The sequence below is a fragment of the Hyaena hyaena genome, unplaced genomic scaffold, assembly GCF_003009895.1.
Source record: "Hyaena hyaena isolate Hyena2069 unplaced genomic scaffold, ASM300989v1 scaffold_77, whole genome shotgun sequence".
Classification (NCBI taxonomy): Eukaryota; Metazoa; Chordata; class Mammalia; order Carnivora; family Hyaenidae; genus Hyaena; species Hyaena hyaena.
Window position 1 is genome coordinate 1,869,467 of NW_024080708.1, and position 25,447 is coordinate 1,894,913.

General features: G+C 35.4%; 1 protein-coding gene across 2 annotated transcripts in view; it reads right to left on the reverse strand.

Moving 5' to 3' along the window:
• COL4A5 (collagen type IV alpha 5 chain) overlaps positions 1-25,447 on the reverse strand; it is a 230,249-nt gene that overhangs the window by 4,276 nt on the left and 200,526 nt on the right. Inside the window, exons 38-50 of one of the 2 annotated variants that reach the window (XM_039233532.1) lie at positions 25,271-25,351; positions 24,532-24,630; positions 23,897-23,947; positions 22,026-22,211; positions 20,081-20,089; positions 14,481-14,489; positions 11,611-11,744; positions 8,809-8,881; positions 8,599-8,670; positions 7,433-7,561; positions 6,511-6,609; positions 3,752-3,964; positions 416-593 (exon numbers count right to left, since the gene is read on the reverse strand). In XM_039233532.1, coding sequence (XP_039089463.1) covers positions 416-593; positions 3,752-3,964; positions 6,511-6,609; positions 7,433-7,561; positions 8,599-8,670; positions 8,809-8,881; positions 11,611-11,744; positions 14,481-14,489; positions 20,081-20,089; positions 22,026-22,211; positions 23,897-23,947; positions 24,532-24,630; positions 25,271-25,351 — 1,333 coding nt within the window. The remainder of the gene's footprint in view (positions 1-415; positions 594-3,751; positions 3,965-6,510; positions 6,610-7,432; positions 7,562-8,598; positions 8,671-8,808; positions 8,882-11,610; positions 11,745-14,480; positions 14,490-20,080; positions 20,090-22,025; positions 22,212-23,896; positions 23,948-24,531; positions 24,631-25,270; positions 25,352-25,447) is intronic. The other variant, XM_039233533.1, reaches the window with a different exon arrangement.

Consider the following 25,447-nt stretch of genomic DNA (forward strand, 5'->3'; position numbering starts at 1 on the left):
TTAAGTCCTTCCCATCCTTCAAGTTCTAACCAGGTTAAAATACATTTCTTCCATATAGTCATCCTAGATTTGTTCAGTTAAAATGAAACATCCTTTTCCTTATGCTTTCATAACATTTTATTACATCTACTGTAGCACTTAGCCAAGCCTGATATATATTAAGTTAATTTACATATATTTGCCTAATGATTAGTTTGATTTCTTTGTATATTATACTATGTCTATCATAGGGTTTGGTCAAAAGCAAAACCCCAATTAATATGGCTTAAACTACACACCTAATTGAATATTATAAAGGCACTTCTGTCCTACCTAACCTTGGAAGAATATGATCAAATTCTTAGTTTTAGATTCACTTCTGACTAGCTACATTAACTGGGGATTGGTAAAAGTCAAAGCTATACCAGGATCTCACCGACTAATGAATGGCTGGATGCTCTGGCCCTTCAGGGGCTCCATGCTCATTGGCATGGGCTCTGGGGTGGACAGCCAGTAAGAATAGTCATTTCTTGAAGCAAAGTTGCAAACATTATTGATGTTGCAGAACATGAAAGGCATGGTACTGAAGCGACGAAGGCAGCTGCCAGCCGTCCCTAGGAAGAATTAGGGAGAAAAGGATGAAGGACTATACTATGATGATATTTTAGTTGCTTTTGAAACCCTAACAACCTTTCAAAGAGAAACTTGCCCACACTTCTTAGATAATAAATATACTTTAGTTCTTCAATTATAGGATGCACACTTACTTACATTAGTAACATTTCTAAAATCAGGACATATCTTATAATTTATTTAGGTATTTATTGCTGCAATTCATTATATATTCCCCAATGCCATTTTTACGCTGGTGATGCATTTATAACAATAGTATCTCATGGAAAATATTGGGTAATCTATTGTGAACAAGTGAAGAGCACACAGAATTCTTATAATATGTTACTAGTACTTCCTCTCCAAGACACCCTCTCTCCTTCCAAGACATGTCCAGTATACTGTTATCTTGTTTGTTTTTGCAATCTCCTTTCAGCCTAGGGACAACTGACCAATACGCACAGCAACCACAAACAGGTTTGGAGGTGAATAATAAAAAGGAAAAAAAAATAAAGAGAAAGGAAGGATGTGAGGGGAAAAACATTTCAGAACTGGTTAGGGCAAGAGAGGTTATCTCTACCAGTAATTAGACCACTTTTCTTTTATTCACCAAAGAACCATGTACCCCCTCACACATTTTTAAGTTTAGATATAAAATTGTTCATTGTAATTTTAAATTGATACTATGCCAGTTATTAAGATACTGGTTATTGTCTCTTGGCTCCAAAACCACCTTTCTATACTCTACTTTGTGATACTGGAGCCTGGGACTTTGCAAACCGCATTTCAAATGTTACCAGCTGTCATGTATAGTGTTTTGCGAATATTTATATTTAAAAACAAACTTTTTATCATGCTTTGAACTGTATCCAGTATAATGATTTGAAACCTAACAATAAGCATTTTTTAAAGTACATGAACTTTTCCCCCATTTAAATGGTCTTTATTCTTTCTTTATTTATTTAAATCTAAGTTAGTTAACATACAATGTAGTTTTGGCTTCAGGAGTAGAACCCAGTGATTCATCTCTTCCATACGACACTCTATTTTTGCATATAAAATAGAGGAAAATAATACTTGTCCTATATCTTTCTTGACCAGAGTTGTGAAAATCAAATTGGAGAATGGACATCTAAGTACTTTTTATTTATAAAGTATTTAAGAAATAAAACTCACATTACCACCTCATTGAGGACATAACTGGAAATATTCCTGGTCTCAGAAAGAAATGAAAAGGAAAAGGTACAAAAAAGGAAGGCTCACAATGATGAGACAGGGGTACTTGGTTACATTTGTGCTTTAGGCTGCTTAAAATGATGCAGAACTCTGTGTAGTCTCTAAGTTTTCAAAGAAAATTTTGAAGAAAAATCTCATGAATTCTCAATGCCTCCCATATTCTTACAATTATAAGGCTTTAATAGACTAATGGTTCTTAGCATTTTTTTGCTTCAATACAGAACAGTTTTAGTATTCAATCTGTTACCTCCACCATCTCTTTTTACACACCATAATCCTTTCACTAATCCAACATAGACTGTATTTAAGTGATCAGGTAATTGTTTCTTTAAATAAAACCTATAGTTGCTTCCATTATTTGCTCCATTCTTTGGATCGAGCTTTCTCTAGTTTGATCCTTGCGTGAGCCATAGAAGAGATTCTGCAGTCTAGGATAACCCTTAGCATCTTGGGCCCTATATCATCGCATTCCCATGTCAGAGGGTTAAATTGTACCTGAGACGGGGCCTGTCTGTAGCCTCCAAGTCTGAATGCATATTATGACAGCCCTTGTTTGACCAAATACATGCATTTTGAAAAGTTACAGTAACATACTGGATAGCAGATTCCATTTTCACTTTGAATTATATTTTTGAATTTCATGGTACTCAAAGCTTTCTAATGTTTCCTTGAATTGACAGGAGAGAAATTTGAAGTTTACAGGCTTAATTATGGGTATAAGTTAAGATGCTGATAGTGAAGAGAGGATGGACTAAAAGGAGAAGAATTTTATGGGAGGACTAGAGAAATTTATGTAAAAGGTAAGAATGCTTTTACAATGAAGCTTTTCAATTATGAAATTAGAAAAGGAAGATGTTACATAAAAAAAGTATAAAAAGGAAAGGCAAAGTAGCAGAGAAAAGATAAAAAGCAGACAAAGAAAAAGCAGAAGTAGGATAATAAAGTTGGTGAGCAAACTCCTACTTTATTTGGCTTCATAAAATGACCTCGGTTTCCATGTAAGTGGGTATGCACTGCCTGGCAGGTGTGGCCACGTGCCCTGGGAACAGAGTGAGTAGAGGATTCTGTTGTTGCAGAACATTTTCACAGAATAGTCTAGCTAAAGAGACCTCAGGAGGCCTTCTACCATGAGACCCCAGAAACTTGGAGCCCAGGTTATCCTCTTATATGTCCTTATGGAAGCAAAGGGGATAATGATCCCTAAAATTGGCAGCTGTTGGTCAAACAATGGGGCCTCAAAATGCAAAGTCAAAATTCCACAAATCTTAAGGATTGGAAGAGGTCTTGAGAGTCATCCATCCAGTCTAGGCTGATCCCATCAACCAAACTGCCTACCACAGTATAGAGAAGATACACAGGAACCCACTAAATGAAGTGGATTTTATATAGAAATATGGTGCTTTGTGTAGTTTTAATCTGCTCTGGTAATACTTTACAAAGCTAAGGCACTTATTTTAGGAACTATAAGCTAGCATCATTAAGAAATGACCTTATTGTTTTTATTTAAAAACCAAGATTCTCTTCAGAACTTATCTTTCAACTTGATGAAGACCAGTGTTAGAGAAAAGGAAACTATCTCCTCTGAGTTGTAAACACTGCTGTCTCAAGTAGCTACTAGACTATATAGAGCCCAGAGAATCTATGTCCTTAATAACTAAGCTAAAAGTACATGTGGCCCTTCCCCAAATGTGCTGCTTTAGGCCAAGAATTCCACCTTACACTAGCTAACTAATGCTCTTAAAGTAAAATATTACTTAGTTAAAACTTACAGTGAATATATTCAGCTGCTGTTGACATTGTCTTCAATTTGGAAGCCCCAAGAGAATAGAGAGATATACTTCGTCCAAGTCTATTCTAGAACCCAAGAGGATTTTCAAAACAAAACACAATGCACAGTAAAAAATTAAGATGCCAATTATCTCACCCAAGTCTTGACCGTGAGCTCTTTTATTTCCTTGAACATACAGGAGAGAAAAGCCTTCATAAATATGGACAGTTCCATGTGGGCACTGTGGTGCATCTGTTGTCTGGCTGTGACGTGTGATGAGGAATCCATGGGCAATAGAGGAGGTTCCTGGGGGGCCTGGGGGACCCTGCAATCCATCTGGTCCAGGGGGACCATCCAAACCACGGGTACCTGTTTCCATGGAATCATCAGTATACGAAATTTAAGTAAGCTCTGATCTACTATTATGGCTATTGACAAAACATTATGACCTCATTTGATTCATTAATTTAGTCAGTATTTATATTTATATTTATCTATAAAGGCATTGTTAGATATCATGTATTTGGAGATAAATAAAATATGGTCCCTGCCCTTAAAGAGATTTAAATATATATATTTTTTCCCTAATGGAATTGGTTGACAACATTAGGCATTAAATGAGTCCTGGGCAATGGAACATCAGATGGGAAGAAGTGATGCTTATTTGGGAAGCCTGTGTGTTATCTAGTCTCTTTCTCTACTAAAGGATTCCAAACCCCAGGACTAATTTCTGTCTGCTGTTTTGTTCATCAATGAGAAAGGAAGGGGTGTGGTTGCCATCAGTCTGCCAGTTTCAGTGCTGAAGAACATTTTTCTTTGAATCTGTCTGGGGAATTATTCTCAGGCATACTTTTTGTTTAGACAATAGGCAGGGCACTCTAAAGCAGCCTTTTCAAAATGTCTATTTTCAATTTACCACTGATTCCTTTTCTCTACATAGCCTGTTGATTTGAGCTTATTTTAAAATTCTCTTTATACACAGGCATTTGCCACTGTGTATATACATTTTCACTTTGGGGAACCATCACAGCAATGCCCACATGTGATTAAGATGACACTAACTTGTTTCTTCCCTGATACACAGTTAATGAAATGGCAGGGTATTTGTTCCAGGAAGACCATAGGTGTTACTTCTCTGCCTTGCTGCCACTGATATTTTTTTTTGTCAATAAATATTCTTTATGTTTATATTATTCAGAGTTGTATTCATATTGTCTAGAGTTGCTAACACATACTCAAGATCTATTGAGTTTATGATCATTTATTTCTGTTTTAGCAATCTTAACATGAGTGTGTTTCTTTAATTTTATTTTTTTTATTAAAGTATAGTTAACAAACAGTATTATATTAGTTTCAGGTGTACAATACAGTAATCCAACAATTCAATACATTATTCATTGTTCATCATAAGTCAGTACTTTTAATCCCCTTTATCTATTTCACCCACCCCCAACCCAGCTCTCCTCTGGCAACGACCAGTTTGTTCTCTGTATTCAAGAGTCTGGTTTTTTGTTCATCTCTTTTTCCCTTTGCTCATTTGTTTGTTTCTTAAATTCCATGTATGAGTGAACTCCTATGGTATTTCTCTTTCTCTGAGCTATTTCACTTAGTATTATATCCTCTAGATCCATCCATGTTGTTGTAGATGACAAGATCTCATTTTTTTTTTATGGCTGAATAATATTCCTTTGCGTGTGTATTGTATGTGTGTGTATGTGTGTGTATACCACATCTTCTTTATCTGTTCACCTATTGATGGACAGCTGGGCTTCTTCCATATCTTGGCTATTGTAAATAATGCTACAATAAACAGAGGGGTGAGTATATCTTTTTGAATTAGTGTTTTTGTTTTGTTTGAGTAATCCAACAATTCAATACATTATTCATTGTTCATCATAAGTCAGTACTTTTAATCCCCTTTATCTATTTCACCCACCCCCAACCCACCTCTCCTCTGGCAACGACCAGTTTGTTCTAAATACCCAGTAGTAGAATTACTGGATAATGTGGTAATTCTATTTTTAATTTTTTGAGGAACCTCTATACTGTTTTCCCCAATGGCTGCACCAATTTACACTCCCACGAACAGTGCATGAGGATTCCTTTATCTCCAAGTCCTTGCCAATACTCACTATTTCTTATCTTTTTTATTCTAGCCATTCTGATGGATATAAGATGATATCTCATTGTCATTTTTATTTGCATTTCCCTGATGATTAGTGATATTGAGCATCTTTTCATACGTATGCTGGCTGTCTATATGTCTTCTTCAGAAAAATGTCTATTCAGCTCCTCTGCCTAGATTTTTTTTATTGCAGGGTGACTCAAATTCTTCTAGGAAGTAGCTTGAGAACATATTGGAAATCTAGTGGATACCAGATTCAATATTACCGGGAGCACCTATTCATGAATGAACTAAAAAAAAAAATCTGAGTATCAATTTGTCATCTCATACATAAGATTCCACTATGACTCTCAAAGCTCTATGGGGATCACTTTAAACTTTACAAACTCAACAACTATATTTATTGAATTTTATGGGGGAAATTACACTGTTTTGTCATATTTTCAAACATCCAAGGATTCACAATAGTTTCAAGATGGTCATGGGATTTAAATCAATACATTGTAAATAATCAGGACAGGTAAGTACAGGGAGTACCTGGAAAAACTTTTGAGGTAGAGCTGGGTTTTCCAGTGCTCTAAACACACACACACACACACACACAAGCTTTCTATGCTTTTCTTATACTGGCAAATCTTGTATGTGCTGTCCTCTTTTCCTCCAGCAACAGATTCACCAGCTAGCTTCATTCTTTCAAGAGAAAACCCTCACAGCTCCAATTGGACACCATATGTGTACGGGTGTCTCAGACTTGAGACTACTATCGGCAGCATTATTCTACTTGTCTCACCTGGCTGGCCTGGCAGACCTTGGTCTCCTTTGCGCCCTCCTGCACCATCGAAGCCCGGGAGTCCATTGCGTCCAGGATCTCCTGGAGGGCCAATTGGACCTAAGGGGAAAAAAATGGGTCTTCACATATGGGTATAATTCCATATCCAGACAGATACAGGAAATTTAAGGTCCTTCACTGTCACTAAATTCATAATCTGGTCTTGTCTTCAATCCAGATACATGAAGGAATAACTCAAGCCTGGGGCAAACAAAGGAGACAAGGATTTAGCTTTAGTTTTAAATGATCAGTTTGTCTCTGCAGATTGCCATAGTATAGGAGTTGTGTCTTTCCCTCAGAACAAAATAGGAGGGCAAGGCCTGACTTTTGGTATCTGTCTCACCACAGGTGGGAGTTGTTACTGCCTGGTTCACTTAGTTTATGGAAAGACTGACAAATAATCACTTTATAAGTGAGAAAGACTGAAGTTAGTTTCTAGCTTTGTTTTATAATCAAAGTTGGCTGCAAGCATAGAGTCAAATGGCTAACTAGACAGGATTTAGTTTAAAAAGCATGAGGTCTCACAGTAGGGAGCTGACAGTCCACCAAATTAGCTTTGTATCCTTCTGGTGGTTGGGATACAGAAAGCACCAGATCTTGAATGCATTTTTATTTCTTCACAAAATTTGTAACAACATCAACCTAATTGTTCAAATTGGAATAGTCAGAGGAACTGGCTAGGAGAGATCAGACTGGGAGTAAAGGAGATTAGGACATGAGAAATGAACATCTTCAAGAAAACTGGAGATGGGACCTGTGGCAGTCTGCTATTACACCAGCTTTTGAGACTCCTCCTCTCAGAGATGAACTCTGACAAGTAACAGGAGAACTAGGGAAATGTTCTCAAACAGATAAGGCTTAGAACAATGATCTTCAAAGGTACCTGGTAAACCTTGAGGTCCTGGTAGTCCTGGTAGACCTTTTAATCCAGGCTGGCCTGGGATCCCTGGTGGACCAACATCTCCTTTGATTATAATACTCTGCCCTGAAGGGCCAGGTAATCCAGGGGGACCTAAGCAGTAAAATACACAAGTTTGAAGGTAGGAAAAAGAAAGGCCAGAAGGAATGGATGCCAAAGTGTCCTAAAGTCAGAATAAAAATTGGTTTGAAAAACACAAGTTTTATGTGTTTAAATGTTGCCACATCCAACAGAAATGTGTCTGGGAAAGCTATCACCTCACCCAGAAGACTGAAAAAATAAATAATTTCCTTAGGGTAAATGGAAAAATTAGGACTATTGTCCCTATTTTCAAGCCTTGAAGCATGACTTGGTTACTAGAAAGTCTAATCCATTACAAATCTGTGTCAGAGGAAGACAGTTCTATTTCCTAACAAGCCCATTCTGATTCTAAAATCATTTGCAGTTCTTGTTTGTTGTGCTTGTCAAGTGTCCCATTGAACTAGTGACGGAATTTAGCACTTGTCCTATTTCAATTTATAGGAAACCTCTATAAGTTTCCAGAAAAAAGAACTATTTTTGTATTAAAAATACTTTCAATTAAAAATGACTTGCTCTTTTTTTTTTTTTTTTTAGGTCAGGGCACTTTTTTTTTTTTTTTTTTTTACAAATAGTTTATTGTCAAGTTGGTTTCCATATAACACCCAGTGCTCATCCCCGCAAGTGCCCTCCTCCATGCCCATCTNTTTTTTTTTTTTTTACAAATAGTTTATTGTCAAGTTGGTTTCCATATAACACCCAGTGCTCATCCCCGCAAGTGCCCTCCTCCATGCCCATCTCCCAAAAATGACTTGCTCTTGTGATCTGTTCAACTGAATACAGGAAGGTTAGTATAAAAGCCAATATAAATCTTAGTGAAGCATTATTGTTAGTCCTGTATCTATTTTAAACTTAAAATATCTGGTCTCAATATTACATTAGTAATATAGAGAGGTTGAGAGACGCATAAATAGAGGGAGAGTTTTGCCTACTTACCCTCAGTTTTTGGGGATTGAGACTCTAAAAGTTTAGTTGGGAGACAGAATGCAAACATTTAAATTCCTCAATGTGTTTAAGAATCAAGTATAACTAGCCCCTGGAGTAAGTCTTACCTGGGGGGCCAACAAGTCCTGGATCGCCTTCAGGGCCAACTGAACCAGGTACTCCACTGGGTCCCTTCATGCCTGCAAAGAAAGTATGTAAAATGGCACAGCAAAGCAACAGGGGCCTAACATTTACCCAGTCAAATCAGAAAATGGGTATCTTATCCCAAAGGAGTTTAATAATATAAAAAGTGAACTTCAAAATATCCCTTCAAATACCTGGAAATCCTGGAACACCCGGAAGACCAGGATCTCCTTTCATTCCATTGAGACCTGGCCGACCAGGATTACCCTGAATAAACAAAATCATTAATTTTAGAACAAAAAATTGGAGGCGAAGAGAGTGAGATTATACAGTATTCATATTCCTTTATAGCCCTGACTCTAGAGTCAAACTTCCAAGATTCAGATCCCAATTTTGCTTCTTACTAGCTCGTGTGACCTTGAGTTGACTATTTAACCTCTTTGATTCATAGTTTTCTCACCTCAAACATTGAGAAAATAATACCATCAACTTCATGGGGGTTTTGTGAGGATTAAATGAGATAGCTCATATTAAGTACTTAGAAAACTGATTGGCATGTGGTGTGTACTTAATAAATGACAGCTATTATTTTAATATCACTAACAAAAGCTTTTTTCATGTAGCACTGAGGTGATAAGTGCTTGAGTTGGAATCACAAGTGCAGAAATGATAAAGTCTGCAAGACTTAGCAAAAAATATAGCAGAGCCTGTTAATTAACTGGGTTTGAGGTCCAGGAAAACTATAGGAAGAAGTTTTGAGAAGAAGTCTAGAATGTACCTAAAGGAAGAGTAAGTGTGGGAAAATGAAACTCTTATTCCTAGGAATAAAAGAGGGGCAAACATGGAATGTATTATTCCAACATGTAAGAAAGATCTTAAACAGGGCATGTTAGAAAGACATAGGATACAGCTTGAAGAAGCTTCCAATCCAGGATATTTTAAGTATCAAAATAGGTAATGGCAGTTTAAAAAACTTAAAAATCATTTAAAAAATAGAATTTATGAGTCACACTAATAATAAATAGATAATACATGGAAGAGAAGGGAGGCTCATGCTTAACCAAAGGGCTGACTGGAATATGTAGAGGTACTGCTAGAGTTAAAAAATTGTCATTTGCATGAGAAAGAATGAAATCTGGCCAACTGTAGCAATGTGGATGGAACCTGAGGGTGTTATTCTAAGTGAAATAAGTCAGGCAGAGAAGGACAGATACCATATGTTTGCATGTATAGGAGGGTTAGGAGGAACTTAACAGAGGACCATGGGGAAGAAGAAGGGGAAAAATAGTTGGGGAGAGGGAGGGAGGCAAACCATGAGAGACTCTTGAATACTGAGAACAAACTGAAGGCTGATACAGGTAGGGGAGAGGATAAGGGGCATGATGGGTATGGAGGAGGACACTTGTTGGGATGAGCACTGGGTGTTATATGGAAACCAACTTGACAATAAACTATAAAAGAAAAAATATATATATATAAAATTGTCATTTGCCACTATTCTAGAATTGGTTGGTTGAGACAAAAATCATAAATAGATTTAACTGTATGGGGAAATTTTGATGAGGAGCAGTATATTCTCATGGTCTTAATGTGCCTTCCTACAGTTTTGCTTATTAGTTACAAGGGGAAGAATAGTAACCATACAGTGGAGAAACCAGATAACAACTTGTTTGAGTGATCAAAATTAAGATCACTAATGAGGGGCAGATGACCATGGGCCTAAATGTCTGATGGAGGACACAACATCACTAACGTAGAGGTCTAGCTTGGGATGCATGACTAGAATGAAGAAACAGCAGACAAAAGAAGGAACATTCTAATTTTAAAATAGAACATATTAAAATAAGTATGCACTCAGGTATGTAGTGCTAAAAAGGCATGATAGTTGCAACTTATTCTCAAATATTTATATATATATACACACAATATATAGAGTAAAACATTAACAACTAGTCCATCTGAATAAATGATACATAAAGGGTTTTTTTTCATTCTTGGAATTTTTCTATAAGTTCAATGATATTTCCATTACAAGAATTAGAAAACATGCAAATAAAAGAACTAACTTACACAAAAGGAAATGAACAGAACTTGATAATACTAGATTCATGAAATCTTGATATCAGGCAGTAGTAGTCTTTAGTCAAGTATAGAGACATATGAACTGGAAGAACGCGGGAAATGAGTGAGGAGGGAGTAAGTAGAGAATGAATAAAGAGAGAACTAAAATTTAATTCTAGTATGTGTCTAGAAGAATAGTGATGACATGAGGAAAAGAGGTTAGTTTTTGGGAAGCTTTAAGGACTACCTTTTTAGATTTTTTTTTTCTGCTATAAAGCAGCCATCAGAGTTAAAAGACTAAGCCTATACTGTGTTGGTTGCCAAATCTAACAATCCTCCTGAATGAATGCAAGAAACGTTAATGATCCATAAAGAAGTATGTGACTTTCTGGGTCACTCACACCAATGTGGAAAACACATGAATACAGATGTGGGGATATGTTACGACTCCTTTTTTACAGGTAAATTCAGAAGCCTAAAGTGTCTATCTGCCTTCCTCATAGACACAAAGTGGAAGTGTGCAGTGGAGTTGAAACTTGAATCTAATTCTAATTTCAAAGTCTAAAATATTCCCACTCAACTCTAATTACTTCCCTGTGAAAGGTCTCATCCACATGCAATGCTCTGATATGTGTGTCTCCTTTTATGAAATTTGCTTTCACTGAAGTGAAGGTTTCTCAGACCTAAACAATATACATAGCAATGACTCCAGGTAAAATATCTTCTGAAGAACTCTTTAACTATACAGTAGCAAAATACCTTTAGTTGGAAAAATCAGGAAACTAGCCTTTTTTTTTTTCTTTGTAATTCACCAGGGAGCCATACATACAGCCTTGACCCATAAATACTAATAAGAATAATGTAGCTTAGAATTCTCATTTTGAATGCAAACACTCACATCCCTTTCTTATCAAATATCTACTCCCATTTCCTACCTGGAGTCCTGGTGGTCCTTGATCTCCTTTCAAACCAGGCAAACCAGGTTGCCCAGGTTGGCCTGGGTTTCCCCTTTCTCCTTTAATACCTCCATTTCCAGGGAGACCCCGGGGACCTTCTGGACCTGGTAGACCTTGATAATGTACAACAAATGCCATATTTCAGTATAGCATAAGAGTAGTATAAAAGTCTGGCTTTTAAAATATCAGTCATATAAATCCTATTAGTTTGCAGAATAAAATCCAGAGTACATTAAAATATAGAGACCTATGCTGACTCCCTTTCTAATATAAATTGAGCTGGGTTCTTTTTGTTATTAACACTGATTTGCAGACCCTTTTAGTTTACATTTTATTATGTGTTAAATCTAATAAGCTCACAGTTAAAGGACTCAGGACATTACAATAAAGATTGCTTCTGTAATCCCTAAGTGTTTGACTTAAGTGAAAGTAAACAAACACTATAGGGCACCGTTCTCAAATTGGACCATATATCAGAATCCCTTGGAGAGTCTGTTAAAACAGATTCCTGGGCTAACCCCCAAAGTTTTGGATTCAGGAAGGCTGGGGAGGGGTCCAGGAATTTGCTTTCTAACAACTGTCCTGTAACTAAAGCTACTGGTTTCAGACCACACTTTAAGAATTAGTACTTAGGACAATTAGGGATTCAAGCAATTTGTCTCATTATGATTAATATAAAATTGCTTTATAAGTAGTTATTTTGTAAATAATATTTGTAAGTAGTTTCATTTTGCTTTTATTACTACGCAATTAAGATGGTTACTTAAGCAAACTGTTTAATTTCATTTTAGTGACATGCTTATTGATATATGGCAATATTTTAGTGTCAGAATTTATTAATTAAATAAAATACTTTTGAATTTATTTAAACATGTTTTCATATTCTTAACATTTAAAATATTTCTAAAGAAAATTTCTGCAAATGTCTTGTGAATAAGTTAAATTATTTAAAACAGGATTTTTGCTAAGCTCTTTTTCTTATACTATGATTTTAACTTTTCATTCTAAATAAAGATATCAGGTCGATGAAGCAACCAAGGGGATCTTGTGAATGGCCACATCTTTTGTCAGTAGATGGGAAATAGCTGTTACTTGCTTGCTGAGCAGTGGCTGAAGCTAGGACTATCTAGTTATGCCTTAAGAAACTAGTTACAAAGCACTAAATAATGAACAGGCAACAGTTAGCACTTACACATTTTCTCCTCTGGTAATCTTAGTGTTTCATTGGTTTCAATAAAAAAGGAAGATATATAGTGATTACTTTTGAAGGAAATATTATAGGCAAACGAATTTAGAATACTTGAATTCATGCTTACCTATGGAGAAAGGGTCATCTTTTTGATCTGAGATAAAATTCAGACTTTAGTTCCCTCCAATACTCTTAAGACCCAGAATCAATGACTACATTCTAACAAGGCAGCATGGCATACAGATTAAGAATGCTGGGCTCTGGAGCTAGAATGTTAGGTTGGAATCCCAGCTCCAATAATCATTAGCTGTTAAACCTTAACAAGTTTATTAATCTCCCTGGCCTCAATTTCCTCCTTTTTACAATGGAAATAAGAATAGTACCTACTTTATCATGTTGTTCTAAGGATTAAATAAGATAATATGTATAATTTACTTAACACAGTGCTTGGCACATAGTAAGAAGTATGGAAGAGACTTTTACAAATTATTATTGCTATTATTACCTTCATTCTTAGTAAAACTGAAAGAACCCATCTTTGAAATATGAGCCCATTTAAAGTATTTCAGCTATTTCCATGTGATTTCATAGTATAACACTACTCTATCTGGCATATGAGAAAGAGGAAGGAGGTCCACAACAGTTCAATTGTTTTATCTGTAAGCAGTTTAAATTATATTGTCACCCAAATCCAGCAACCAGAGAGACACACTTAGAAATTCCCTTCCCGATCATAAAGAAATGGTTGGAATACTTTACATTAAAATAAACAAAAGCAATTGCTGAGTTCAAACCCCATAGACAGGGTTTTCTAAGCAAAATTATTTGCTTTTATCCATAATGTTTAATTTGGACTAGAAATCAGGTAGCATCATCTTACTAGGAAAAAAAAAAAACCCTATCTGTTAATCTGCCTAACAATGACAAAGTAAGAGTAAGATGGGGAAAAAAGGGAATCTTTTATGATCCTTTCCCCTAATCTGAAAAGTTATCAGAATATTTGAAAAAAACTAGGCATGTTATGGGCATTGTTCTTTCTGCAATTAAAATAAGATACTGGGAAATTTACATGTTATTGACTCAGACCTGCCATTCTGGAGTCCTTCAAATTTAAATTAATGATTTGCTAATGATATAAGGGACATATACATTTTATTTTTAATAGTCCTCCATAGTTTACCCTCTTCCATTTTTGAAAATAGCCACATAAGCACCAATCAGAGCTATGTCAAGCAATTTAAGAAAAATTTAAGAAAGTAATATCAATATGCAGAAGTTACAAATGAGCCAGATATTTGTCTAAAAATCTTAATGCAGTCTTAAAGATGACAATAAGTGTATATCCATCTAAAATTCAACATGTCTTCACATAAGGATTAACTATTATAAACAAATGAAGCCACAAAGAACTAATGTCATTTCAAACTTGATTATAAACAACTAACATTACCTTCACCAATATGTTAAATACCAGAGCAGGTAGTATGTGAGGATAATAACCCTCTTCCACAACTTCTGAGTTATAGCAAACAAAAACAAAAACAAAAACAACCCACCAAAAAACAAACAAACAAGCCCCAAACTGCATTTCTCTTATCACACATGCAAAATAGTAAAGAAAAAAAAAAAAAAAAAAGAATTGACCAGTGAAGAGTCTAACCTTGAAAACCTGGGAAGATCAGAGTTCACCAAAGCCCAAAGATCGATGTTAGCAGTATCAGACATCACACAGTACAAAATAAGATTATGAGTTAGAAGTGGTTCACATTATAGCACAAGTTAAACAATAATCCTCTTTGCCAGCATATCTTATACCTACAGCATAATCAGTATGCAAACAGAACCATACAGAAGTATAGAGAGCCAAACATTTTCAAATAGAGTATATTATAGGAAATAAGCTGCTAGTTTTCATTAATTCAAAAAATGGAAAACTCTACTAAAGATATCATGTTAACACTACTACCGTGGCTTTCCAAAAGTTAGCATCTCAAACATTAAAGTTGGCAAGACAGAAGTATTTCGCTGATAGCCTTTCATTACTTTCACAAAGAGTAAATTTTAGATAAATATTTAAGTTTATCTTGGCCTCTGCCTTCCTTTAGTAAAAACCCATGGTGTAAATTCTTGATATGTTCAGAATGCCTCAAAGAGGTACTGTTAACTTTAAAAGGCCCATTAGACAAAAATACAAAGATCATAAGTGACTAAATAGAGAAATTAAAATACAGATACACAATGGCCATTACCAACTGCACTTCTATTTGCCTTCTTTGAAAATCATTCCATGTAGCCACCTTCTGATTTTTTCCATAATCCATCAAGAAGCTTTCTTTTCTGCATTACTTATAACAAGTTATTCAAAGAGAAAAACCAATATATGTATTTGTTCACCCACTGAACTTTGAAATATAAAGAGCCAAATTTTTCAAAAATGTGAAGGCCATCAGTGAAAAGGTACTTTAAAATATTTTGACATGCAATATCCTACCCCAAACCACAGAAATATCCAATTTACTTTATTATTATTCAATGCACATAATAAATCAGGGTATTAACTATTAACAGAAGGATCATTAAATAAAAAGATAAAAAGCCTATAAATAGGACAACTCTTGGTTAATGTTAATTAACTATAAACACAATTTCCTTTCCTTACAAGTCTTGCTATGATTTATAAACACTGAGGTTAGCAGAGAGAATAAATTGTGCTACAGCACTGAATCCTAGGAATTAGAAAACCTAGGATCTATTCTTGGTTCTACTATTTATATCAGTGGGATTGTGGACAATTCAATCTCTCTGAGCTTGTTTTCTCATCCACATATTTGGAATAGTGTTATCTGTCCTAACCTCCCTCACAGAGTTGTTTTAAAGATCAAATTCAATTTTTGAATATAGACCTGATATCTCCATGTGCAAGATGCTACAGAGAACACAAAGATTAGCTAGACCCAGATCCTGCCTTTAAGGAGCTTATAATGAAAGTACATTATATGATGTAAATGGTATGTCACATAAATATAAAACATTATTATTACTTCCAGGCAGTAAAACTTTTAAAGCATTTGATAGTTTGAAATTCAGAAGGCTAAAAATCACCTTCTGTTTGCTTAAATGGCTTCTAGGCCACATATAGCAAACTGATTCATGACAACAGTTTGAGAAGAGTCTGGTCACACAATTAGTTAAATAAAATTCTTACCTAAGATAATTCAGAGTTTGAGTAAAGGCATTTTATCTATGTGTATTCTACAGAAGTGCCCATAAGAAGAATACTTAAAAAAATGTCATTGAAATATATATTTTTTGTCTGAGTAAGTAATAAGGGAAACTTCAGATTGTATCATAGCAAAACTTCTAAGATCTTAATTTCTAAGAGGTAAAATTTTAATGAGTTATATGCCAAATCAATTTTGTACATGGAGCTCTCAATGCATTATTCCTCAAATGACCTTGCAAAGTAACTGAAAAAAATAAAATAGAAAATCTAAAATCTTTTACATAGTGGTAATAACTAAAGATAAGCTGATGAATTGATGAGTAAATTTTAATTTATTTTTTTTTACGAATAGTTTATTGTCAAATTAGTTTCCACATAACACCCAGCGCTCATTCCCACAAGTGTCCTCCTACATGCCCATCCCTCCCTCCCCCCCACAGCCATCAGTCCTTAGTTTTTGGTGAGTAAATTTTAAATCCAGTTTCCATTTAAGGTTTTAGTCTTCCACTATTGCAGAGAACACTGTAGATACTAGGTTCCAATAACTATGTAATTTAGAGTACGTCTGGTAAAGAAGATGTCAAATTGGTTTTAAAGTAATGTGGCTACTTCCCTTTTTCTTCTTTGAATATATTCTAGTGCCTCAGAAGAAAGCAATCTTCTTCTAGCCAACAGTAAAATCTGGAAGTGATCAAGGCAGCTTTGATTCTATGCAAATCAGACAGGAGAGTACTCAAAATTACTTCAAAGTATGCCCTAAGTTTTCTCTTTATCATGGTGATAGTTAAATCATATGCACTTGTCTTAATCTTTTTGATGACATCCATTTTGAAAAAAACACGTGAAGCAGTTAATAGGGATTGATGGAATTCATGAGGTAAGGAAAACAAGAGAGTGGAGGCAGGTTCCAGTCTCCCATAACTAAGAGTCTCCTAAGATGGCAGAAGCAGCTTTTCTTCATCACTTATGTTTTTTGGAAGTTTATTTATTTATTTTGAGAGAGAGAGAGAAAGAGAGAGAGAATCCCAAACAGGCTCCATACCATCAGCATGGAGCCCAACGTCGGGCTTAACCCCATGAACCATGAGATCATGACCTGAGCCGAAACCAAGAGTCAGACACTTAACCCACAGCCATCCTGGCATCCATTTTGCTTTATCACTTATTATAACTAGACTAAGAAGTCAGATCATAAGCATCAAGCTATATAACTGCCTTTGTAGAAGGATGATATGTGTCACTAGTAAAACAGACACTTAACAGAAGAGTCCTGGGAAGCTCTAAGTCAGATTCCCGGCTATGCCAGTGACTAACCATATGACCTTGAGCAAGCTTCTTGACATCTTTGGGCCTCTGTTTTCTCAAATATGACAAAGATTTTCTCCTTGACTAAACTTTTGACAGGTTCCACTGAGACTTCTTCTCAACTTGGCCTCATCCTTGGGCCCTGTTCTTGGTATGCTGAGTCTAGTTTTAGTAAGAATCTTTCTAAGTCAGTTTAGGGAGAGTCCCCCGACTATTGATATCTAATTAAGTCCCCCACTTCCCAACCTTGATGCCTAAGTCTTTGGCCTGACTTTAGTAAGGATTCTATGAGGCCAGTTTAGCAAGAGTCTACCTACACTTGATGTTTCCTTCTAGTAATTTTTCATTTACTTACTCCCTCACTCTGCTGGTTGACTATAAATATCCATTTGTCTTTGTATTCAGAATTGAGCTCAGTCTCTCTCTTCTAATGCAACTGTAGGTCCCTTATTCCACCTGTCTTAAGTAAAACCTGCCTTGCTATCTTTAACAAGTGCCTGGTGACAGAGAAGGACAAATATCATATGTTTGCACGTATAGGAGGATTAGGAGGAACTTGACGGAGGAACAAGGGGGAGAAGAAGGGCAGAAATGGTGGGGGAAAGGGAGAGAGGCAAACCATGAGAGACTCTTGAATGCTGACAAAAACTGAGGACTGATGGATGTGGGGGGGAGGGGGGGATGGGCATGAAGGAGGGCACTTTGGGGATGAGCACTGAGTGTTATGTAGAAACTAATTTGACAATAAACTATTTGTAAAATAAATAAATAAATAAATAAATATAAAAAAAAACAAGTGCCTGGTGAATAATATCTCCTTGACAAGTGTAAAACTTAGGTCTCTTCTAGATCAGATACTCTATGGTTCTATGAAATTATGGGTCTGTGGAAGGAGCTAAGTAGTAAGTAGGAGTAAGTTACTAGGGAATCAGTTCAGACAGAGATAGATGCTTCATAAATAATATCGTGAAAGATCATGAATTTTAAATTCATAAGAGAAAATTTCTTGCCATTCCCAATGGTCAGAACTCAGGAATATACTTTCCCCCTTTTTAGTTCCTCGTAAGAAATTTGAAAAGGACTATTTATCTTGAAATAACAAACACATTCAGATATTTGTGGTTCTTTTTACTCATAATGAGGTTAACATCTTTCACTATGAATCAGCAACTTTCCATTGGACATCTTCTGGTAACTAACTGTTCTTTGGTGTGTACTGTTTATATGTGTATGATTAAAATAAGACTGAGAGGCTTCTATTCTGTGCTGGTTGTATGGAATTTGTTTTTTACTCTGTACCTATTAGTCCATTTTCTAGCAGTAGAATTTAGGACTTTGTGACAACCCAAAATTTGAAGGTGGGATCATTTGAAAAATTACAAGAGTTGTGGCAAGTCAAGGATTGCAAACTTGCAGGATCTGATAATACATATTACTGTTTAAAAAGAATCCCTTTTCAAGGATGTGAAGAAAGGGGAACCCTCCTACTCTCTTGGTGGGAATGTAAATGGTGTGTATCCACTCTGGAAATCCACTCTGGAAAACAGTATGGAGGTTCCTCAAAAAGTTAAAAATAGAACTACCCTATGACCCAGCAGTTGAACTACTAAGTATTTACCTAAAAAATATAAAAATACTACTTCAAAGTGATACGTGCCCCCTGATGTTTATTTATAGCAGTATTATCTACAATGGCCAGATTATGGAAACAGCCCAAATGTCTGTTGATTGATGAGTGGATAAAGCAGATATGGTGTGTATATTTATACAATGGAATATTATTCAGCAATCAAAAAGAATGAAATCTTGCCATTTGCAATGATGTAGATGGAACTAGAGAGTATAATACTAAGCAGAATAGATCAGCCAAAGGAAGATAAACATGATATGTGGAATTTAAGAAACAAAACAGATAAGCAAGGAGAAAAAAAAGAGAGAGAGGTGAACCAAGAACCATACTCTTAACTATAGAGAACAATCAGATGGTTACCAGAGGGGAAGTGGGTGGGTGGATAGGTGAAATAGGTGATGGGGATCAAGGAGTGTACTTGATGTGATGAGCACCAGGTGGTGTTTGTAAGTGTTGAATCACTAAATTGTAACTGAAACTCATATTACACTGTATATTAACTAATGGGAATTTAAATTAAAACTTAAAAAAAGAATGTCTTTTTGAAGTATAGCTCAATTTCATTTACATTAACAGATATAAAACAAAAATAGTAAATATACTCTATTCTGAAGGTAAAAGTAAAATATAATACAATACATTTTGAGTACTATAAATTTTTGGCTAAAAATGACAAAAATATATGAATTTTAAAATATTAAATTAGTTTTCCTAACTAGGTAATTTTGGGTTACTCCAATAGACAGAAACATTGGACTCTACAAGTTCCTTTCAACTTTCAGAGATAGACCAACATGTAAGAACTGAATTGGCATATATGCTCTTAAAATACATCCAAACACTTGGAAGCATTAAGTACAGATATATATGTGTATTATATATACATATATTTATATACATAGGTGTGTGTGTACACATATATATCTGTACCTGTATACGTATAGAGAACTATGTGTAGAATTATATATACACACATATACATATATATACATACACATGTATATATATAACTATATATACACACATACATATAAATATATATAAAAATATAAGAAAAGTTTCAAAGGTCATGCAGTTACTACTTTGGAGTTAAAGAGCTAACCTGTAGGACCTGGATAGGGATCAAAGTTCACCAAGGCCCAATGTCATCATTAACAAAAAGGAAAAATACCAAAATTGTTAGCAATATCAAGAAACTAAAGCATCACACTAACTTCTTTTAAACTTTAATTCAGTGAAAGAATACTCTGAAAGTTCATATTCATGCATCTGTATACAAACCAAATTATTACCACTTAGCATCAGCACTAAAATAAAAACAGCACGTGACATATTTTGAAAGGCAAAAAAATCATTTTTATAATAATCATTACCAATGAGCTCAGACAAAAACAACAAATTCTATGATCGATTAGGTTTAAAACTCCATTTTAATTTGTAGTTTATGAACAAACTGAGAAGTCACAAACTACTCATCAGGTAGGTGTTCTTTCTATTATTTTTGTTATTATTTCTTTAGAAACAGTAATTTTTAAAGCATCTATGTGACTAATGTCTTTATGTTGACATATTTCACAGTAATGTTCAACAGTGACCTCCATTACTAGTAAAGAACAAATAATCAGAGTGCTGATTAAAATATAAAAAAAGATAATAGTTTGGTTTATTTTATAATTATTGCATGCATACCAAGCAAGATATTTGTGTCAATTCTTTACATGCAAGAGTTAATATAGCTGAGGAGAATTTCACTGGTTTTCTTCAATAGTAAAAACAAGGTAAAACTCTAAACACCTCGTATAAACAATCAAGTCAGATCAGATAAAATCTGGTCTTGAAAATGATCCCCTGAACAAAGGATACGATCCCATTTGCTTCCTGTTTTCAGAGCATATCTTATTAGAATTAAGTCCAATCACTTCAGAGTTTATTGTAATTTAAATGGAAATTTTCATTTTTAAATACATCTTAGAAATGAGTCAGACTTTCAAAGGATAAAAGGGCAACTGCTTTGTTTCTTTAACCTTAGATTTCTCTTATTATTTTATTTTTTACAAAAATTTTAATGTTTTATTATTTTTTAGAGAGAGAGACAGCATGAGCAGGGGAGGGTCAGAGAGAGGGAGGCACAGAATCTGAAGCAGGCTCCAGGCTCTGAGCTCTCTGCCAGCAAAGAGCCTGACGAGGGGCTTGAACCCATGAACTGTGAGATCATGACCTGAGCTGAAGTCGGAAGCTTAACCGACTGAACCACCCAGGCGCCCCTATTTTAAATCATGAAGGCCAAATTTTTAATTACCTGAAACAAAAAAAATTGAATATCACGTCCCCAAAATCTGTTAATAATCTATCACCAGTGATTGGGCTCAGCGACATTAATCCCGGATGAGAACGAGCATTTCCAAACTTAGCAAAATGAGGTGATACAGCACATACAAAAAAAGAAAAGTGAATTTTGGATGCAAAATTGAAGCTACTAGAGCAGTTAACACAAGACAAATGAGGTATAGACATGAAGCTGGTATGAAGAGATTGCTATTCAATTTAATCATGCTGTGATGTTGAAGATAAATTTGATTGTCTAGTTCCTAGAGAAGATAAAAATTTTTTTATTGTGCTTGGTGACATTTGCTGATCATATGACAGAACCATAGCAATACTTTTGGTATGAACCACAAGCATCTATGGGGTGATCACTAAAATGATTTCTGTGATGACATGCTGAGAAGCTCACATTAAATATGCAGATGACATTTTGCTGCAAGGTTATCAGTATAATTTTTATGTTTAATAAAAAGATTAATAAATTCACAATTTCCTTTCTTCTTCCATATTGGTTTTAGTTCAACTTTAAGTAAATGATGAAAGGCATTACTCAAAAGAATGATTTGATGCCAAAGAAATAGATGGAGTGAGATATAAACCAAGCTATTTACTAGTAAGAAGTTCTTACATTATAGAATCTAAAGTCCTAAAGACTGAATAACCTGCCAGCAAAATGAAATAAATTAATAAATAGACCATCCCCCCACCACTCATGTACATACCTGGTCTCCCAGGAGGACCTTGGGGCCCAGGGTTGCCTTTTGGGCCTTCCAGAGCTGGACCTGGAGAACCAGGAGGGCCTGGGGGACCCTGCACACCAGGGAAACCCTGAAAGCCTGGTTCTCCCTTTGGACCAGGAAGGCCAGGGTTTCCTGGAATGCCAGGTAATCCCCCATCACCTTTTTGACCTATGAAAGCAAAGTGACATTAGGGAACACATTAAATGATATTGAGTATTAGGCTTTCCTATAAGGCTAAATCTATTCATTCTTATTAGAACAAGTAATGGAGTGTGCTAGGGTCAATTCTATCTCCTGCCAAATCCCTAACCCATCCAAAAAAACCCCCATTATTCTTATTAAACATATTAACCTGTTATAAGAAATATTTATTAGAGTATGTATAGAAATATAAAAATAATTATATCTTGGATCCTGAAAGATACCCTCTATATTAGGGCACAGAGCAGTGATCACATGACCAGTAGCTGTGAGAGAAAAAAAAAAAACTAGAAAAGATTAAAGTATTGGCATGAATAGGTTAGAGATAGCTGGAGGAAATTCCTTCAACAAATATTTTGAGACTAATTTTGAGACTAATGAAGACATGGATCTTCAGCTGCTGCTGTGTGTCTCTGAAGATCATTCTATCCAAGATTTAGAATCCCAATCTAGACAAACTGTTCTCAACATTTTTATACACCACGAACATGCCTGAAAGTGATATAACAGTGATATATAACAGTGGCACATTAAAGTAATAATTTTCACATTGGGATCATGGGAAGGATACAGGAATTTCTAGGAGATATGTCCGTGGTTTGTAAAAAGCCCCCATAGAATAACCAATGGTCCTTTCAGAAAATAAACAGTCATACCTGTACACACATCCAGTCATTCATTTAACTATCTGGTGCTTATAAGGAGAGTAAGAACAAATGCAAGAAAGTAGATGTGTATGTGCACACACCCATTCAAAATGCAAGATGTATATATTAATATGGAATTTTCAATTTTTATTATTGGTGCATATTTCTACAAAGCTTCCTTATATTACCTTGGTTTTGTTTCCATGGGGAGAAAAGAGTGGTTGTTTTTTTTTCCCAGCTGAAAGACCTTTTTTTTTAAAATTTTTTATAGTTTATTTATTTTTGAGACAGAGAGAGACAGAGCATGAGTGGGGGAGGGGCAGAGAGAGGAAGACACAGAATCTGAAACAGGCTCCAGGCTCTGAGCTGTCAGCACATGAACTACATGAACTCGGGGCTCGAACCCATGAACCATGAGATCTGACCTGAGCCAAAGTCAGACGCTTAACCAACTGAGCCACCCAGGCGCCCCTGACCTTTTTTGTTTTTAAAGTTCATTTATTTATTTTGTGAGAGAGAGAGAGAGAGAGAGAGGGAGAGAGAAAGGGAAAGAGAATCTCAAGAAGGCTCCTTGCTGTCAGGCTGTCAGCACAGAACCCAACAGAGGACTTGATCTGAACCGTGAGATCATGTCCTGAGCCAAAATCAAGAGTCAGATGTTTAACCAACTGAGCCACCCAGGTGCTCCATGGCTGAAAGATTTTTAAAACATTTAGTGAAATCTACCTCTTCCTACAAATATGCTTTATCATTTCCTCAGCAGTTATTTATGAAAATAATGAAGAGATACCTATATGTAAATTTCTTTAAGAATGCATTTTTATATAGCACAACTCATTATACTAAATTGTTAATTAAGAACTGCTTTAAGAGAGAACTTGAGCTTTGAGTTTTCTGGAGTTCCATGTGCATTTAATAATAGCAAATTGTGGAGATGGAAAAATAAATGTGCTGGACCATATTCTCTTTATATGGCTTGATTTAGCATGTTTTATTAAAGTTTACCAGAAAGTCCTGGGAGTCCAGGGGGTCCTGGGATTCCAAAGCCTGGTTGACCTATCAGAGAATAAACCAAAAACTCTCAAATAGATAATAATAAATGAAACAAGGACAAATTATTTAAGACCATTCAGGTTTTTACTAAGTGGTACTACATATATTATATGAAACGTGCAGAAGATTTATTTCCAACATGAAATCACAATTCTAACACAAGAAAACTATACAAAAATATATTCTACTTGTGACAAGTGTTAAATGTATCTTTATATATTATACATGTAATATATATGTTAAATATATCTTCATGTATATAATACATAAAATATATATAAATGGAAAATAGATTGCATAGTGAAATGAGGTCACCCAGAGAAGTTGAAAAAAGCTGGGTAACTTCTTCAAATGAAAACTGGGCAAGAAAGGATATGGAGTTTTTCATAAGAAGGAGGCAACCTGATGGATAAATGTAAAGGAATATTCTCAGTACAGAGTGCAAGAAAGTAGTTAGGAAGAGAAAAGCATGTAGTAGCTTAGAGGTTAACAAAGAAGATAGAAGTTGATTGTGGCCAAAAAAAGGACAAAACTTAAAGAAGACAAAGAAGAAATTAAACATTAGGAACAATGAAAAAATATGGCACCTGGTTCACCCTTCTGTCCAGCTGGTCCAGGGATACCATCTTGACCCGGGTTGCCTTTTTCACCTGGAGGCCCTGGTGGCCCAGGACGACCGCCACCACCTAAAGCACAGAGTACAGCAGGTTACACCTATCTTTCCAATTCCTTTTCCTTCCATATTCCCCATTTTTTCCATACCAGCTTCAAATAGTTCTATCCAAATGACTACAAAGTACCTCCAAGACACTCCTTTAAATCACAAAATCTTGTGAAAAAGAGACATTAAAAGAATAAAAGCTAATGAGATTAAGGAAGAGTTTTATCATTCATTCAGTACCCAAATGTTTTCAGTTTCTTATTTTAATCTAGCTTTAGAATATCAAGGAGAGCAAGGTGTAGGGTGGAATGGGGTGCATTATAGGCCTCACATGGGGCCATGAGGAGTGATTTGCTTTAGAATTCAGCAAACAAACAACAGTGCTACACCTCGCCATTCTAAAAAATACCAGAGTTTCTACTATTGTAAGATACTTGAAATAATCTCCCTGGAAAGAGTCCCCCAAATAAGGTTCAAAAGTAATAATTTTAGGTAACTTTTATTAAGAGTTGTTCAGTTTGTACATAATGAGTAGTACTAAATGAATGATCGGCATGTTTCCTTGTCTCAGAAATGCTCACAACTCCCAGAAATGATTGGACTTTCCCAAAATGAATATCAGCCTTAGTTTTACAGAACAACAAATCCTTATGTTTAATGCTTACCTACAGGACCAGGTTCTCCTGGAAGGCCAGGGTTCCCAGGAGGACCACTAATACCTTTTGGTCCAGGAAGTCCTGGGGTTCCTAAAGTAAAGGGTTCAATTTAATAATAAAAGAAAAACTGCACTCCTTTAAGAATTACAACTCAAACTCACAATTTATAGTATGAGCACAAAAACA